The sequence below is a fragment of the Etheostoma spectabile genome, chromosome 19 (genome assembly GCF_008692095.1).
Source record: "Etheostoma spectabile isolate EspeVRDwgs_2016 chromosome 19, UIUC_Espe_1.0, whole genome shotgun sequence".
Classification (NCBI taxonomy): domain Eukaryota; kingdom Metazoa; phylum Chordata; class Actinopteri; order Perciformes; family Percidae; genus Etheostoma; species Etheostoma spectabile.
The window spans coordinates 8,939,830-8,959,014 of NC_045751.1; the positions used below are offsets into that span (position 1 = coordinate 8,939,830).

Consider the following 19,185-nt stretch of genomic DNA (forward strand, 5'->3'; position numbering starts at 1 on the left):
AGCCTCCAACCTTTCTCCAACTACTTTGTTTCTAAGAGGGATTCTATTCAGCCAAGTTTCAGAGAACAGAAGATGGGATCAGTATTATATTGAACAGAAAAATTGACATAGTGCAGCAAACACATAACAGCAGCAGCTGTTCAGGGGATGAAAAATGACTGTCAAGAGCACTAATGGAGAGAAGTGTGATATCATATAGTAACTACATCGTTGTATGAATATGGTGCTACATATAAACAGTTTATAGTTGTATTCCCCATTTATTTGTCTCTGGATAATGAGCCTGCCAGCCTGCTGCTGTATCAATATCCAATTACACAACAAAGCAAAGCTAAATGATGAGTACAGTAAAATAGGAATGCATAAAATGAAGATACAGCATACAGAAAATACACAATTAGGCAGGGGAAAAAAACAAATTAGCAAATTAAAGCAGAAGATGAATTTTATTTACATGTACTGTCCCACTCTCACTATCAGTCAGCCCACAGCATGTGTGGAATGACACACATACAAACATGCCCAGCAACTGGCACTCACAAATACACATGGACTCCAGCAGCACACACTAATGCGTACACACATCCATACCTTCTGCCGTCTCTTCTCCTTGCGTTTGTCCTCGGTGGCCTGCAGCATCTTCTCCTTCCAAAGGTTGAAGAAGTAGGAGGGGTCAGTGTAGAACTTCAAGGCATCCTTCTTGTCATCCCTGCATGGACGAAAGGGGAAACAGTGGGTGAAAAGAGCCAAAAAGAAACAGACATTTGGACTGATGCAAAGCAGGGAGATAGGCGGGGTGGACAGTTGTCATGAGGGCAAGAGGGCAAGAAGGAGAGAAAATGGAGAAGGAAGTGTGACCCTGATTGCTACCCACCGGGAGCGTCATGCTGCCCAACTCACAGATTTTATTGTCTCTACAAGTGCTTTACAGAACAATCCCGTGTTCATTAAGCTGGTATCCACCTTCCACTCCAGGAATCCCACAGTTAAACTTCATGCCTTCTCTTTTCTGACGTTGTCCTTTGAGGATCTGTGGTGTCATGCTCGTCATACAGGAGACATATACTGGGGGGTTTGTTTAGGTAAATTGCAAAATAGCACAGTAGTATCTTTAGTGGAGCCGAGCCGAGAGCCGCTGGTGGAAAATAGGGGTGAGAGTTTGAAGAGGCAGATGGAGCGAAACAGTAGCTAATAGACCCACATACCACAGGCAATACAATCTCATTGTAATTTATTCACCACAGAGATTGTGTTGAAACCCAACAACCAAAAGTGATTTAGAATGGGATAACTGACTGGCTTTATTTATGGGTCTCGTACAGCGGTTCTTTTATTGGCCTTTCTGAATAGTTAAAGCATTTTTTTTTTTTTTTTAACTGAGTGCTAAAATGGGAGAAGAATTTCATCAACTCCCAAATTTGAAAAAGACAAAACAATGATGATTAGAATTTTGTATTATTTGTTTTTTTTCTGATCCCGGGGCTAAATCAATACTTTTAAGAACAGTGCCAATGCCTAAACGGTGCCTGAATCGAAAAATATATATTTAAAATGTACAGTATGTAAAATATATATATATATATATTATTATTTTATTTTTATTTTTTTATTTATTTATTTTTTATTTATTATTATTTTTTTTATTTATTAATTAATTTTAAAAAGGAGCACGAAACGGCAGTTGGCAACATTAAAGAATGGCTTGTTTGTTGCTAAAGCCATATGGTAACAATTAAATGATTGATTAATAATGTAATAACAATAACCAGTAGGAATTGCTGGTAAATGATAAAAAAAAGGCATCAGATGGGAAAAGGGTATTTCACAATAAGTTAAAATGCACCACAAGGCTGGCGAGTTTCAAGTGAACGCACCGTCTGTGTTGTTTTTTCCGACAACGGCAGCTGCAGACCGTTCCGTCCCGATGTTGGAATCCTCTACAGGGAAATACAGTCCCACTTTACCCCGCTTAACGTGAGCGCTCAGCATTTTAACCATTGTGTTTAATCCAGCTACTAGCTGACGGGAACATAATGTCCTGTGCAACGATGCTTCTGAAGCAAAAAAAAAAAAGGCAGGCACTGAAATGAGGAACCAAAATGTTCGTTCTTATTCAGACTCGTTACTACCGTTTACGTCGGAACCGGTTCTCTATTGGCACCATGTTTCGGTACCCAACCCTAACGATGATTATCTTCCTATAACATTACAAACACAAAACGACTTGTGTAATCCCTGCCAGTTGGTTCTTGGTAATTTGAAGTTATTTGGACATCATAATAAACACATATGGATGTTGTTTTTTTTTTTTTTTTTTTTTTTTTTTAAATGGGTTTTCTTTTTGTCTTCACTTAAGCAATTACAGGAAACTGAAAGTTTTAGCTCTGCGTTCTAGAGCAGAAAAACATTCTCTTTTGGTTTCGAGCCATAAAGCAATCCATCACATTAGCTGCCAAAATGTTTGAAAGAGGCCTCCGGGCAATTTGTTAAGGGCCAACGCTCATGACTAAATCCCAATGTGCTGAATGATAAAATTATACATGTACTACCTTAAATCTTTATAAAGATGACTTATACACATCATTGGCAAACCAAACAGGTTTTCAAACTGCCAATGTAATACAAGTGAGCTAAACTACTGACCTGTAGGGGCTGAGAATGTTGAGCGGAGGTGGTTTGTCACAGCGATGGTACATCTCCACCACAGGGTTGGGGACGGAGGTCCTCGACACCACCTGCTGGTCTTGGATGGTGCTACTCTTAAAGGCCTTCCTCATGTTAATATCCTGCAGGGAGACTGAAGAAAAAGAAAGAAAAAAAAAGTAGAAAAAAGGTAGAGAATGAATGTTTCATAAACAGTACTGTAAACAGCTTGACAGTTGGGCCAAAGAAAATGGCAGAATTATTCACTGTGTATCATTTACAGTATTTGGTGACATAATCCTCAAAACAGCTGTTTTACAGTAAATCTTTGACTGTCATTTTAGCAGCTAATTCCTGCCCTCTGATCTCTGGTGTCAGCCCTGCAAAGTTAACGCTCGTGAATAACACAACAAGATCTCATGTTCGTGAACTTAACAGATGTATTCATCAGCCAGGGCACGGCAAGCTAACTTAACGTTTTAAGCCACCAAAGTCAGCTTCAGACTTTAAAAGACTTTAGGTAGATTTCATTATAATATCAAAGAATAATTTGTTGCATATTCAGTGGCGTTACTTAGGATATTCTGCTATAACATTCTGAAAAATCAGGCTGTTACAGGGAAATGTAATTATTCATTATTATGATTATTTAGCGCAAAAATGCAAGAAGATGCCTATTTTCCTATTTCCAGCGAGATAACAGTTCTTGTGTCACTACATGAAAACAAATTATATACAATCTTGTTTTATTGTACCCATTTTTCATTTGTCCATGTCTCCAATGCAATAGATTCAGGACACACGGTTCCTTAGTCTTCTTTCCAAACAATGAAAAGTAGGAAATTAGGTTTTAACAATTTAGTAGATGTAGTCCCACAGAACAGGATGCCACCTTCACTGCAAAAGTGCAGTCCCAGAAACTCAATGTGGCACTGTCAAGACATGGATTTATGGGTTTGTGGATTTTGTTTAAAAGGCATTCTAGGAATGTAGGGAATTGCTTACAAGAGCAGAAGTACGGAAAATAAAATACTAGACACAAAAACTACAAGAACAGAGTATACAAATGTAACACTATTGTTTGCTAACGTTTCCACACCCACACACACACCCACACCACACACCCACCCACACACACAATACCATGACAGAACCTTTGTCCTATCCTTGAAAAGCTCCTGGACGACATAAACATACTGACACGGGCGCTGTCCTTACCTTCCTCCACAGTGGAGTCGAGCTGGGCGATTATAGAGGTTGCATGTTGTTGGTACTTTAAATGTTTCGCGTGTATGCAGCTGATAACATGACTTTTCTACCTCTAAAAGAAGACAGTATGTATGTATGTATGTATGTATGTGTGTTTATGACACAGAGAAAGGGAGAGTGAAAGACAGAACATACTGCATGTATGTGTGTCAATCCCTTAACCCCCCAGATAAGATTTATTGTTACAGTAGTGCAATGCTATCCAGGATCTAGCAGATGGCTGGACACACTAGCTGGTTTAGCGCACATCGGCCCTGTGTACAATAGGGTTAAACCGTATCAATTTGACATATGTCCTTGCCATTAATTTACTCGACTTTTGTCCTGTATATGTGTGTGTCTGCATGTTATCAACATCAGAAAAGAGGAGCGAGGTTTAACCTCAGACTGCAAATTCCTAAAAACCTAAGAGCGATTGGCTGTTTGATCTTTGTGTGCGCAGATTCTGCAGTCAGCACACACTCCTGTCTGCTCTGTGTTTGATCATTCCTTCCTAAGCTTCTGTCCCCGCGGCCACATGAATAATCCACAAAACCAGCAGCTAATGCAACTTTCATTCAGACACATCTTCAAAGAGACCGCCAGCTTCTCCCGCTCTCTTTCACACACACACACCACACACACACACACACACACACACACACACACACACACACACACACACACACACACACCTCTGATTTTATTGTTTCATCTTCCCCTCTGCAAATTTACATGCAAACAAATATGTTGATTACTGCTAATAACCAGATTAATGTCGTAAACAGTTTGGTTTGCAGTGTTCTGACTTCCACATTTACCTAAAATGAATAATCATTTTAACGTCTGGAAGGATGCGTAGCACACTACAGGAAACATCTTTGATTCATCCAAGTAAAACGAGGGATATTAAAGCTTTTGTGCGTAACCTTTTTATTTTTCTGAACGTCCGTTACATTCATCGCGAGTCAGCGCGATCACGGAAGGCTTGTATAATGTTAACGCGTCAACAGTTTTGTTTTCCTTACTTATAATTCCTCATAGAGGAGATAAAAACTGCGCACTATACTTTAAAATAAATGAACACTTTTAAAGAGAGGTTCTGTTACTTTAGGTGTCATGGGTTTGACACTTAACACCTTTCCCGTGAACAGGAGTCATCTGCATGCAAAGTGAAACGCAGTGTACAATCTCTCTTTCATACTGCAGCACATTCACATTAACCAGTGTTTTGTACGTTTTACTAGTCTGGTTATCACAAGACAAAGCCAAGCTCAATAGATTTGAGATTGAGCATTGGTCTGGGAAGTCTGCTTTGTATTTCCTCTGCACAGGAGGTGTGACCAATGGGCATCGTTCAAATGACTCTGTACGCAACTGGATAGTCCTTCAACCAATCAGACCAACGATCCAGGTGACGTAGAAGCGAAAGCAGCTTCAACGGTTGCTGCGCTTCGGTGGCCGCCATTTTGAATGTAAACAAGAAGCTCCTTGGTCGTTTCTCTATCGTCATCGTGTTAGTAGTAAGTAGGTAGTAAGTAATTTTTTAAAGGTAGTTGACTTCCTTGAACCATATGTAACATGTCAAGCACAGTTTGTCCCATTAGGTCATTGTATAACGATTACATGTTACTGTAAAAAGTAGTATTTCTAGTGAAATTTGTTCATTTAATAAAATGCTACAAGTTAAGGTACATTGCAACAAAAAAATCCCCAGTCCATAGACATTCATGCAAACCTTTCAACCGGTTTCTTCAGGTTGCTTTGACATTGAAATCAAGTTTCATTTTTTGATTGAAGTAGAGTTACTTTATTCTTAGGTACAAACGTAGTTCATGAAGTCTTGAAACAGGTTGATTAAATTGGTAACTGGCTGACTGGACAAATACCATCACATAATAGTACCTCCCCCACTTCCTTCCTTCCTTCGTTTCTACCCTCTTTACATTTTCTTACCCTTCCTTCCCGCTTTCTTCCTTTATCCTTTCCTTGTCTTGTCTTCTTCCTTTCTTGACCATTCCTAAACTTTATTTATTTAGAAAGCACCTTTATTTCTATCTTCTTTCAGTGATTTCTCTTTTTTCTTCCTTTACTTCTGTCTTTTCTCTCGCTCTCTCTCATTTTCAATTTCCTGCCAGTTTCGAGATGGAAAACAGAAAGACAAAGTCGGAAAAGGCAGGAGTGAGGGATGAGAGAGACAGAGTGAGAAAAGTGAGACGTGAGAGACGAGAGAGCTACAGATGACAGAGTGATTGTGTGGTTGGAAACGAGGGACAGAGGAATTGCTTGTGTGTAGGAGGAAGAGGCATGGAGATGAACAGAGGATGAGAGAAGGAATGAAGTGGGTGAGCGGGGGGAGGAGGAGTGAAAGAGAAAGAGAGGAGGAGGATGAGATACGATTGCTGAGCTTTTCCTTTTCATGGCAGTCTGTGCAGCTCTATCTGATGCTCTCTGTCTGAGGCCGCCATGCTGCAGAATGACTAGGCAGTATCAGCAGGGGGAGAGAGAGAGAAAACAGAGCAGGAACGAGGGAGGCAGGAAAACATGGAGAAGAGGAAACATGAGTTAGAGGAAGAGAGGGAACAAAAGACATACAGAAGGAAGGGGGGAGGAGGCGGAGTGAAAAATTTGCAGGAAGAAGGGAGAGAAGAAGAAGAAGAGGATTTTAGAGTAAAAAGTTAGGGCTTCGGAAATAAGGAGGAGGGAGAAGTGGGGATGATAAGAGAAACGGAAGTGGTGAAATGGAGAAGAGCATGGAGGCGAATGGGGGACAGGAAGGAGGGAGAACAATAAAAGGGAGAGAAAAAAAGACGCAAATTCAGATGATGATGCAGCGATAGAGGAAAGTGAAAATGAGGGAAGAGACGGAAAGAAGGAGTATAGAGGCAACGGAGAAGACTGGAGAGTGAGAAAGTGAAGAGGGAAAGACAAAAAACAAGAGAAAAGAATCGAGATCGAAAAAAAGGAAAATTCTAGACTCAAAGTTGCTCACAATTCACATTAAAGGTTAGTTTGAGCCTCTGGGGCCACCATACTTAGCTCTGAAATCCTCCCTGTAAGTGCTGACTGGATCATCACAGCCTATCCTGACAGTGTGTGTGAGAGTGTGTGCGTGTGTGTGTGTGTGTGTGTGTGTGTGTGTGTGTGTCTGTGTGGGTATCCCTATCAATTACTGCATTAAAAGAAATGACCTTCAGATTTACCAAAAAGCTTAATGATGGAGATAATGATGACTCACACTGTATAATCATACACTTAACAGGAGTGTAATAAGTGTGTCTTTCTGTTTACTACACACTCAGGCAGTACACACACACACACACACAGTGACATTAGGACAAAGCAGACTGACATCAAGCAAAGAAAGTGGAATAAGTTGTTAAAACACACAAATAAACACCATAGCCATTTAAAATGCTGAAGGCTAGCTTCAAGGGAAAACACACACACACACCACACACACACACACACACACACACACACCAAACACCCCACACACACACACACACACACACACACACACACACACACACACACACACACACACGTCAAATCCTACTAGAGCGCAAGCAAGCAAACAAAGAGAGTGCATGCTCACACCATCACATATTCTGACAGAGAACCTTTAAAAAAAGGGTCACACACACAACTTCAAATACCATGACAGAACCTTTGTCTTTTGTCTCTGTCCTATCCTTAAAAAGCTGCTGGACGACATAAACACACTGACACGGGCGCTGTCCTTACCTTCCTCCACAGTGGAGTCGAGCTGGGTGACTTTCACGGCCAGCTGGTCCACTCTTTCCTGCAGGTTGCTCATCCTCAGGTAGAAGCTGTTGGCTTCATTAAACAGCTCTCCGAAAATGTCTTCTGCATGGCGACCTGGACAGAAACGGGAGACGCAAAAACACATCTGAAACTTTAGTCTAACAATATTCTTTCATCCCATGCGCACGTTTGCCAGCTGAGCTCTGGCTCCCAGCTTTCAGCATAATCAGGTTTGTATCTCAAAACACCATCAGGCTTCTATTGGCAGAGTTTTGCAAATGGTCTAACAGCAGTCTGTTGTCCAAAATAATGGCCTTTTTATCCAGGAAGAACACTGAATTGTTGTCTTTGTTCAGGTTGGACAGCAGAAATTAGGGTTTGATATGGCAACCAAACATTATTAGGATTTCCACAATTGTCAGTGTGACACAGCCCAAATAAGTAGCCAGATAAAACAGGAGATGTACTGTAGATGTACAAGAAGAGAAATTCACAGAGATGGAAGTCAGTCAATGCTGTTCCTGCTCCCTCTGTCTGTCTCAGTAGGACAGGCTCCCTTGTGCCATGCCCCTTTTTCAGGATATTTTCAAAAGACCTTCCTGTCTGCCACTGTGTTTGTGTGCGTGACATAAAGGTACATATTCTTTAATATGTTTACTGAGATACAGAAATGCTGCCTTCCTTAATAACCCTGACACATACACCCACCTGCTGCATCACCTCAGTGTCTCTTCATCTCCTCTCTATCTGCCTCTCAGCCCACGACATGACAGATGGAGCCAAGGCAGAGCACTCAATCGTTCGCAGTGAGCTGTCGCTGAATTAAATTTAGTCCTGAAATGCTAATCACATTTAAAATGATTTCCCCCCCCCACAGACATTTTCACTGAATGATCTCTGTTCTGGCAAAGGGCTGTGCTGCGCAACCCTGAAACAACTTCAGCTAGGAATACCATGGTTTTTAAATGAACTACGGAGGTTTATAATGAAATGATGCATTGAGTATGATGCAAGGACACTGTACTGTAGAGCACTGACTCAGATTGTGTTTTTACTGTAGGTCACAGTGGGCATTTTGGTAACATGTTTACAAGCGCATTTCATAAAAGTCCACATTGGATCCATATTTTTTTAAACTGGCTGTTTAAACTAACTCTTTCAAACACCACAACAGCTTCCCTTCCGGCTCCTCCTTCCCAGCAAACAACTGCATAGATACATCTGATCAGCAGGAGCAGACATGGCCTCACATTTAACACGTCTCAAGTGGTCATCCCTAGATGAAAGCAGCGGTCAGTTGGCAAACTCGGGTCAGTAATTTCCCTTAGTGGATGACAGAGGATGTAAAATGAAAGTTGGTGTTGCACAATAGCTTATAAGCAACAATAGCTTTCTTGATTTTGGATTCTTAAGCTTAGGCCTGTCACAATAACACATTTTGATGGACAATAACTTGTTGAAGAAATTATTACATTAAACGATAATATTGTTGTGGACTCTCCGTCTGTGTTAACAAAAAAATCAATGGAAATAAAAACCAAACGCAATCTAAAACAAATTAAATGGAAATTAAAAACCACACAAACACAACCAAAACAATAAATAAAATGGATGTAAACAAAATTGCACTTCAAAAAATACTAAACATCGGGCTCAGACATAAAGGGTGGCAGAGAGATGAAGCAGATGCCTGAACAGGCCGTATGCAAAAAGCTTTTTAAAAATCATTTCTTCAGCATAAAGCTTTGTTCAAATAAAGTGAAAGTGAATTGCAGTCTATGTCCACAGTAGGGTGTGCACCAAGGGCGAGAGAGAGAGAGAGAGAGAGAGAGAGAGAGAGAGAGAGAGAGAGAGAGAGAGAGAGAGAGAGAGAGAGAGAGAGAGGAGAGAGAGAGAGGAGAGAGGAGAGAGAGAGAGAGACGGCATTCCTTGGAATGCCGGATTTTTGACAATCCTAAAAGGCTGCATCTCTTTAGCAATGAAGCACACTATATTGTCACATTATTTTGCGCTGTCCTGTTTGTACTTTGTCGAATAAATGCCCCAGTGATTGTGTACTGTCAGGAAGACGGAGACGGTCCATCTGTTGTAGTTCTTTTCCCAGCTCGGAAAACTGTACCAGATGATTGTGTTAAGTGCATATGCATGTTTGTGGTGTTGCCTTGTTGCTACTGTTTGACAACAAATGTAACATACCGGCCCGCTCAGGTTAAGTAAATATGAATCCAAAGTGCTCCCACACCGCAGCTGTTGCGTTTGACTTTGAAACCAATTCCATTTTTTTTTTTTTATTCCTCCAACTCTCAACTAGCGTTTTCTCCTCATGCCGCTCTTTTGCTGCACTCTTTGGTAGGCTACGCCATTAGTCCCGCCTCCACACACACACTGACAAGTGACTAGAGGGCTCACTCCTCGTCACACTAAGGAACCAAGAGCGGCCATTCAGTCTCTTTGGTAGAGAGAGACGAGGAAAACAAGCAAGCATGCAAATGGAAATCATCGCTGCCGGAAAAATTATCAACCTCATTTTTATTTATCTTGCGATTAATTGATTTATTGATTATTCCAACAGGCCTACTCAAGCTCTCTGTTCCCCATCAAATTTCAGCATTGTCAAGGTAGCTTGTTTTTGGTCAATGCCGCAATTTTGCGGGTCAAAGTTCACTACAGTTGACAATATAAATTGTGCCGCGAAATTTCACAGTTTTAAATGCTGGTGCGGCTCACCGTTTCCAACAGATAAAGTCATACTGTATATGCGGAGGCAACGAGCTAAAATCCAGTCACTCAAGACAGGGAGTCTGAACAAAACCTCCTTCTTCTACAAATGAATGAAATAGATATGACTTTTAACTGACCCACTGCATGTGCGAAACATTACTCGTGTATTGAAGCACAGGATACTCACTCAGACTGCCCAGCTGTTTGATGATGGCTGCCAGGGTGCTGTTGGTAACACACTCCAGTTCACTGGTCACCCCATCTGGCAACGCCCCACGGCACAGGTGCCGGGGCTCAATGTTCCTTTTCACCAACGGCATGCTGGTCTATGCCTGAAGAAACGACAGAGACAAGAGAGATGATTGGTTTATGGCGAGCATCAGCCGTCCATTTCTGCTACTTATGACATCATATCCTAAATATGTACTTAAACAGCCAAAACTGTGTCGGACTAAATTTCACTGTGTATCTCCTGACGTTTATTAACATGCTGCGATTCGTTATTTAAAGTACATTAACAAAATGACAGCTCAACGCTGACAGATACAGGAAAAAGGAAGCAGAGGAAAAAATGGGTTGGTGTTCAGCTGTGAGCCCTGATGGAGACGGAGGTGTCATGTCCGCCGTGGGGCGTAGTCACTCATCCCGCTGCTTAATGTCAATGCGGCTGGGATGAGCCAAGAGCCAAATGAGCCGGAAAGGAGTTTCTAAACGGTGTTAACGAGCTGCAACTGTAGCCACAGAAACCACGAGGGACAGAGAGAGGGAGACCGAGGGAGACAAAGGGAGGCGTGAGGTGAAGTGAGAGGTTCGAAGATGAGAGGAAGAGAGGATAGAAGGAAAGGATCAGAGGGTACAAGAGTGATTGAGAGAAACTGACAGTGTGAAGAGAAAAGAGAATGTGCTCTGAAAAGAAAGACTGTCAGTGTTTGAGTGGCCACAAGGGAAGAGCTACATATAGATCCAGTATGTCATATCATGTGAGCCAGGGGAAGGAAAAGTCTCAGTTATCAGAACAATGGAAACAAAAATGGGAAAATTGACAAAAGATTTTGTTCTCGAATTAAGCAAAATACAGATGCTAGCTTAGGGTTTATACCTGCATCAGTATATTTTTATTTTAACATTGAATCAAATGCGTCTATGCACTCTCAAAGGGAATTAACACTAACTCTAGGAAAAGCTCTATGGAGCTTTTTAGCTCATTGTTTATGACCCACATATTTACTGGAACATAATGGTTGATTATGAGCTGCTTTTATCTGCCCCAACGAGGGCTGATGGATGAAGAGAACGGCTGGTCAGCAAACTCAAACTGCACCTTCCCTCTAAAAGCTCCAGAATCCCCTTCTTGAGTGCTTCTTTTGAGATGACATGTTCAACTGTTGTGCAAACACTGTCGGTTTTGGTTGAAGTGAGCAATGTTTTGAATGAAAGTTTGCAAAATTTGGGTTGAATTGGGCAGGTTGAAATGTGCAACTGTTGGGCTGCAGTGTGTAGATTTTAGGTTCAAATATGCAAAATGTGAGTTGAATTTTGCAATTCATAGGTCAGTCCCTCCAGGATTTCACAATGTCGCAAATTCAACCAATCACCGTGACTTTGGTGTGACTACAATTTTAACCAATCACTGCAACTTTTTCACAAATTTGACCAATAACCGGAATTTCCCACGACTTCAACCAATCCCAGCAGTCCCACGTGCCAGACTCTGTATCAGTATGACTCTGAGAGCCAATGACCAAGCAGGAGTGAGAACGGGTTGACGTCACACGTACGTGGCCATATTCATTTCCTTGCTTAACGAGACGTGTGTGACTTGAATATCTCACATTTACCAAATAAACGTACAACAAAAGACCGTGAAAAACATGTCAGACCGTCCTGCCAACCTGTGTACATTTAAACATCAATGTACGCTTTGACAATTTTTCACTCTATAGCCGCTGAAGCGTGCGTGCATGTGAAATGTGCATTTGTGCATGTGGGAGGTGTGTTCTCAGGTCAGTGCTCTGGAAACGTGCCATTCTTACACTCTCCCACGCTTCTAATATCATTTTTGGCACAATTACTATTTCCAGAATGAGAGTACTAAAGGCAAGAGAAAGGAATTAAACAAAAACCCATGGATTGTGTGGATAAATGTGTGTAAGAGGATAAAAGACATACTAATACCCACTTATTTATACACACAAAATGGGTGTTCAAATGCTTTTTAATTTGTTTGTCCGGACTGAACCACACATGCCGACTTCAATAAAAAGTGACTGGTTTGCCCTCTTTAAGTCGCTCTCCCTCTCGCTCTCCCGCTGCTCCTCCCCCTAATAGCTTCTGACAATCAATTACACAAACCACCTCAGATTGTGCTGACTTGTCTTAAGAGCGTTATTGAGCTTCCAATAAAGTGTGTGTGTGTGTACACTTGTGTGAGCCAATATCGACCCCCTCCTCCAGATGTTGTAAATAATCTAACACCACGGCTGTTTAATAAAACATTCACGCATCTCCTCATCCTCCATCGCTGCCTTCATAGCTGCTCTTCCTCTCTTATTTGTCTCATCTGTCCGACCCCTCCCCACTCGCCTTTTTTTTTTTTTTGTTGGTATATTCTCACTCTAGATCTTCTCTCCATCTCTGCCTGGTTTCATTAATAAATCAGTAAGGGTGAATATCTCTTCCTCCATCCCCCCAGTGCCATTCCCACCTCTGTGTTGATATGAGTGTGTGTTGCAGGGGATGCTGGGGTGTGTACTAGATGTTGAAGCCCACTTAGTCTCTCTCTCTCTCTCTCTCTGGGTCAACTGCAGGGCAAAGTCACATCAGCCTGGTGTACTACTGCCCTGATATAAAGACAAAGGATTAACAAGGGGGGCAGAGAAAAAGACAATTCTTTGTTTCCAAACTTTAACATTTTCTTTATTTCCTTATAATTTTAGAACTTCACAAGCTCTGCTTCAATTCTTAGTCATCTTTTAAAAACATGGACCTTGTTAGTCAGGAAAGAGAGGATAAATTATAAACTCGCTACACAACGCTCCATCCAGGAAAAGCTGTTTATTTATATATAGTTATTTAGGGACCAGTCAATGTTCATGTCTCACTAGATCAGGTAACTATGCCAGATTAAAAGGACAGGTCAATCCAAAATACATATTTACCTTTTATCTTTAGTGCTACTGAGTTGCCCAGTGTTGGAGATATTGGCAGCAGAGACAAAAGACATCAGACGTCTCTACAGCCGATAATGACCGATAATGGGAAAAAAAATCTAGATTGATAAATAAGAGGGGGGAAAATAATCATTATATATATAATTATATATATAATATATACACACTCACCGGCCACTTTTTTGGGTACACCCGGTCCAATTTGCTCTTTAACATTTAAATTTCTAACGGCCAATCACATGGGGGGCAACCGGCCATTTAGGCATGTAGACATGGCCCGGGAAAATCCCTGCAGTTCAAACCGACCCAGTAAAGGGGAAGAAAGGTGTTTGAGTGATTTTGAACGTGGCATGATGTTGGGGCTATAAGGGCTGGCTGGAAATATTTCAAAAACTGTTAAATTTCTGGGATTTTCACGCCCCAACCATTCTAGGGGTTTTAAAAATTGGGCCGAAAAAGAAAAAAAAATCCGTGAGGGGGCAGTTCTGTGGGCGGGAAAAGCCCTTTTGATGCCAAAAGGGCAGAGGAGAATGGCCAACTGGGTCGGCTTATAGAAAGGGGAACATGGGCTCAAATAACCAAACCCTTTTCAACCCAAAGGGGGGAGAAGAGCATCTCTGAACGCACCGTTAAATTTGAACTTGGGGGCGATGGGGTACGCAGCAGAAACCACATCGGGGGGCCACTCCCTTTTAGCTAAGAACCCGGGGAAAGAACTACCAAAATTTGGGAAAGCTCATCGAAATTGGACAATAAAGATTGGAAAAACTTGCCTGGTCTGAGATTTTCCCATTTCTGCTGCGACAGGGAGGGTTTGGGTCCGAATTTTTGGGGGGTACAACTGAAAATGGATCCATCCTGCCCTTTTATACCGGTTTAGGTGGGGGTTGTATGGTGTGGGGAATTTTTTTCTTGGACCTTTTGGGCCCCCTTTTTACCCAAAAAACACGTTTCAACTGCCAAAGCCTACCTAGTATTGGTTTCTGACCATGCCCTCCCTTTATGACCATTAATGTACCCCAAATTTGGTACTTTTTAGCAGGATAAACCCCCTGTCATAAAACTTTATCATAAAAGACTGGTTTTTTTGAACAGGACAATGAGTTTGCTGTACTCAAATGGCCCCCACAGTCACCCGATCCCCAATCCAAAGGATCTTTGGGATGTGGTTGGGAAAAAGGGGATTTGCATTGGGTGTGCAGCCGACCCAAAATCTGCGGCAAAGGGGTGAAAGCCATCATGGGCATTTTGGGGCCAAATCCCCCTGAGGTGCTTCCAGCACCTTTTTTGAATCTAGCCCGAAGTTGAGGCGTTTCGAAGGCCCAAAGGGGGGGCCAACCCGGGACTAGCATGGGGGGCCAAAAAGGGGGCCCGGGGAAATGTAATTTTATTTAAAAGGGGGGGGAACTGCAGCTTTCAAAAACAACATCAAAACATGTAATGGTGTAACGTAGGATCCCCAGGGGTCCCTATTTTAAATACCCGGGGGGCAAACACAAGGTGATTTTTTTTATTTTTAACTCTTTGTTTAAAATTTTGCTGTCAAAATTTAATTTTGGTTTGGAATTTAACCCTGTCATTCTATTAGGGCCAGTCTTGCCTTTCCCTTTTAAACACCCTGCAGATCACTTGGGGTATAAAGGTTTTAAAATGTAAATTATACTGCCCGCTTTCCCCAAAGGGCATGTTATTTGGGAGAAACCCTTAAAAGATCTTTGGGGAGGTAATAAAAAATAAAAATTTTTATCTGGGCATGTCCCTTCCCGTTCCCTAAAATGAGGTTTTGGGGTTTTTTATTCCACTGAAGGGGCCCGGTAAAAGGGGATTTGCTGTCCCTTGGGAAACGAAAAGAAAAAAAACAAACAGCAAAAACAGGGTAGTAAATTTATTTTTTAAACCAGAAACAAAAACATTAAAGGGTTTCTATAAATAAAATTTTTTAACACCCGCCGTGATCGTACCCTGCAATTGTATTGGGAAACCCTGTGGGGTCACTCTTTTGGGCCCCTTTTGGAATTTTCTACAAAAATCTGTTTTGGGGATTTTAGGGCCTTTTTTAAAAGGAAGTGAAAAATTAAAAGGGGGGAGAAAAAAGGGGAAAAGAAAGCAGCAAGGGCCGCCCGGCAGAGCGAAACCCCCGCCCGCTGGTAAGGGGCAAGCCTCTTTTATAGGGGGGTCCCAAACTGTTTTCCTTTTACTGGAGACGCTCTCAAACCCCTTTAATTTGGGCGTGCCGCCGCCGTTTGTCATTTTGTTCCCAAAACCCGGGTTGGGGGTTTGGGGGCCATTTATACGCTGCCCTTTTGGATTTAAATTTTGGGATTAAAAAAAACCCCGGAAACCCCCCCATTAACCCCAAGGGTTTAAAAATGGGAAACCTTTAAAAGTACCAAATGCGCCGATCTAGGAGGAAAAAGAAAAAAAAAAAACCCAAAAATTTTCCAAAATTTATGTGATCTTTTCTATTTTTTTAAGGGCCTTGAGGGGAAAAAATTTACTGGAAGTCTTTAAAACCTATTTTTAGAGTTTTTTACCGTTTTTTTATTTTTTAACCCTTGTTTACCCCCAATTTCGTTTTTAGGGGTTTTTTGGGGCCCCGAAGACAACCCGGGAAAATTTGAAAAATTAACGAGATCACCGGGAGGGAAAGGGGAGGAGACAAAAAATGTGTCGTGGGATCCCTGGGATGTTGTCCCGGGGTTTAAAGCCCGGGGGAAAATTTTCCCCCTTTTTTGAAAATTTGGCACTTTGGGGCTACTCCGAAAAAAAGTACAAAGGGGACGGAAGAGGAAAGGGGGAAAAAGGAGAGTGAGGGTAAGGTTAAAAAGGGAAGGAAGGGGGGGACAAACCCCGTGAAAAATTTTAAATAGGTCTCCGGGGGTTTATTCGGGGTTTTCAGACACCCTTTACTTATACATCACAAGAAGGGTTTTTGGGGGGAAATAGCAAAAATTTTTTTCTAAAAGTTTTGGGTCTGAAATCCACTATGAATGAAATTTGGGGGGGTTTAAGGACCCTGCACAAAAAAGTTGCAGGGCGCATGAGTTCCCGCCCGTCAAAAGGGGGTTTTTCGTCGGCTTCTGCGCCCTTAAAAAGATAAGCAACCCGCGTTTTTCCCTTTAAAAGGGAGCATGCATCAAATCGTTAGATTTTCCCCGTCTCAAGAATTTGTTCCATCTTCATCACTTCACTTACTCCTTTACATAATCAGTAAGGCACAATGGTTCAAACTGTATAATCTGCTTTGTAGGGCTGAATGATTAATTGCACTTGCAATAATATCACGATATGTTAAAAGGCAATTTCACCAGTCTCACACAATCAGTCTGCACTCCACAGAGAAAGCATCAACTTGGCACGCTAGCGTTAGCCATTTTAACACTTTAGCCATTTTCACAAAATGAAGGGTTTTTTTGGGCTCAAGTCCATACATGCAGTTAATGGATACAGGCACAAGAACTGAAGGCTCTGTTAGCAATGATTAGCTCTGATTAACGACTAGCTCCGTTATCAAGATATGAAGTGGAGAAGACTGCCGCGGAGAGGGGTAAGAACCAGACTCCGATACACTGACGTTCAGGGAGCTTTCACAGCAGCCTGGCTGCATTGTTTCAACGGTTTTGACAGGAAGTCATTCCTGCCTGTGGCCATCAAACTTTATAACTCCTCCCTCTAAGTGTCCGACACACATACACTTAGAGGGGTTGAAACTGGACATTATCTGTTTTGTGCAATAACACTGGCTTGCAATGTGTGCAATACTCAACTGCTACTATTATTATTTCTTTTCACCATTGCAACACCTTAATTATGTTATTTATGTAAATACTGTATCATAATATACCTTTAACTATGTAAATATCCACACTCCTTATATTTCTTTATTTATATATTTCTTATATTTCTAATATCTGAGCAATTGTAACATAGAGTTTCCCTTCGGGGATCAATAAAGTATTTCTGATTCTGAGTCTGATTCTGATTGTCATCCAGTCAGTTATAACTGAAATGGAACATAAATAAACTACTTTAACATAGATTTTCTTTAGGGCTTTATTATGTGGTATTGGATCAGTGCATAAACTCCAGTTCTTCCCGATACCAATGTTTTAGGCAGTATTGGAAGCAATACCGATACAGGTATCGGAACATCTCTACCTGTTACGCAGACCAGCACCCCAGCCAGCGGTGGCGCCCGCAGCCTCTAGCCAGGTAAATGGGACATTGACGGCGGTATGCGTGAAAGGCCGAACGAGGGCAGGAGTTCATGCCACCTGTCCGATCCATCCTGCTTGCAACTTGTTTGTTTGCTTGTTAAATGCCGACCATTCTACATCTAACGCAAATTCACAGCTGTGTTATACTCATTGTTTAAATAACTCCACGCGCTAATGCTACCATTGAGTTAGCTGAACTTTACAGAGCCTATAATGTCTGTGCACTAAATGTAGCCTGTTTTGTATGTCGTTTTTAAATAATGTTGTTTTTATATAAATATTAAATGTGTAACACCACTTGAGCTACGATGAAACGTTTCGTGTACATGCTTGGAATGACAATAAAACACTTCAGTTGAGTTGAATGCCTCACCGTCTGTATATCTGTAAATTGTAAGCGTGGCTTGGGAGTGGACTTGAAAGCATTCTGGGATTTGGCGTCTTTCATCCACATGAGCAAAAAAACAAACATTTTCTGTGTCTTTTCGCAGCCTAGAAGGCACTAATTTCTAAAACATTCACATTTCTACTACATAAGTAACCCAATTTAAAGATATATTCATCTTTTTAACGGTGAAATATCCCTTTAAGTAAAACTGAAGATGTCCAATGTCAGCAAAGACAAGACAACAAGCCAACAGCTGCACCAGAGATTCAAATTCTGTTGCCATGACACGACTGATGCACTTGTCTGGGAAACCAGACAAAGCTCACCTCTTGGTCATGGCCTTTTATCACACTTCTCTCTCCCCTGTATCTACATTTAACACATATTTCTCCTCTTCCAATTCCTCCATATGTATTGATGGCTGGGGGTGTATAACACCAGTTGTGATCAGATAAAATGTTGGGCCAAACATCCCCCAGATGGAGTGTTGCAGCCATCTCCCAGGGGGTATGCTGAGAGACTTTGTTTGTTCTTATACTGTGCAGAAATACAGCCATTCACATTGTACTATATTTAAGGAAGTTTGGTTTTATAATTAGGTAGAATCCTTTCTGACTTTGCATATGCGTTGCTTCACATTCAGGAGTGTGTTTGTGAGAGACAGATGGACAAATGAGAGACGGTATTGATTACTGTCCTTAACCAAACTCATCATTCCTGCAGGCCATCAGGCAATCACCAGCTAATGCTATTACTGCTCCGTCTGCTTGGTCAAACAGACTTAAGTACACACAACATGCACCTCTCCTGCTGTGCTACGCTGAGCAAAGTCTGCCTCAGTCTGTTCTGAGACAGGTTAGCAGACCCGCCCTCCACCATCCTCCCCCTCACACTCACCCCTGCCGCTCTATAGGAGGGAGCTGTATAATCACAGCTAATTAGCCTTCTACAGTAAATAATGGTAATGACAAGCACTGATTTTTTAAAGATGTAATAAAATGATATGGGGGAGTCTATTAGGGACCAAGTT

General features: G+C 41.7%; 1 protein-coding gene across 4 annotated transcripts in view; it reads right to left on the minus strand.

Annotated features, from left to right (window-relative positions):
- Positions 1–19,185, minus strand: part of zgc:109889 (wiskott-Aldrich syndrome protein family member 3) — a 35,135-nt gene that overhangs the window by 5,335 nt on the left and 10,615 nt on the right. For all 4 annotated transcript variants that reach the window (XM_032544293.1, XM_032544290.1, XM_032544292.1 and 1 more), the window contains 4 exons: positions 10,568–10,712; positions 7,639–7,773; positions 2,644–2,797; positions 592–709 (listed from right to left, as the gene is read on the minus strand). In XM_032544293.1, the coding sequence (XP_032400184.1) occupies positions 592–709; positions 2,644–2,797; positions 7,639–7,773; positions 10,568–10,700 (540 nt within the window). In that variant the 5' untranslated portion in view covers positions 10,701–10,712. The remainder of the gene's footprint in view (positions 1–591; positions 710–2,643; positions 2,798–7,638; positions 7,774–10,567; positions 10,713–19,185) is intronic.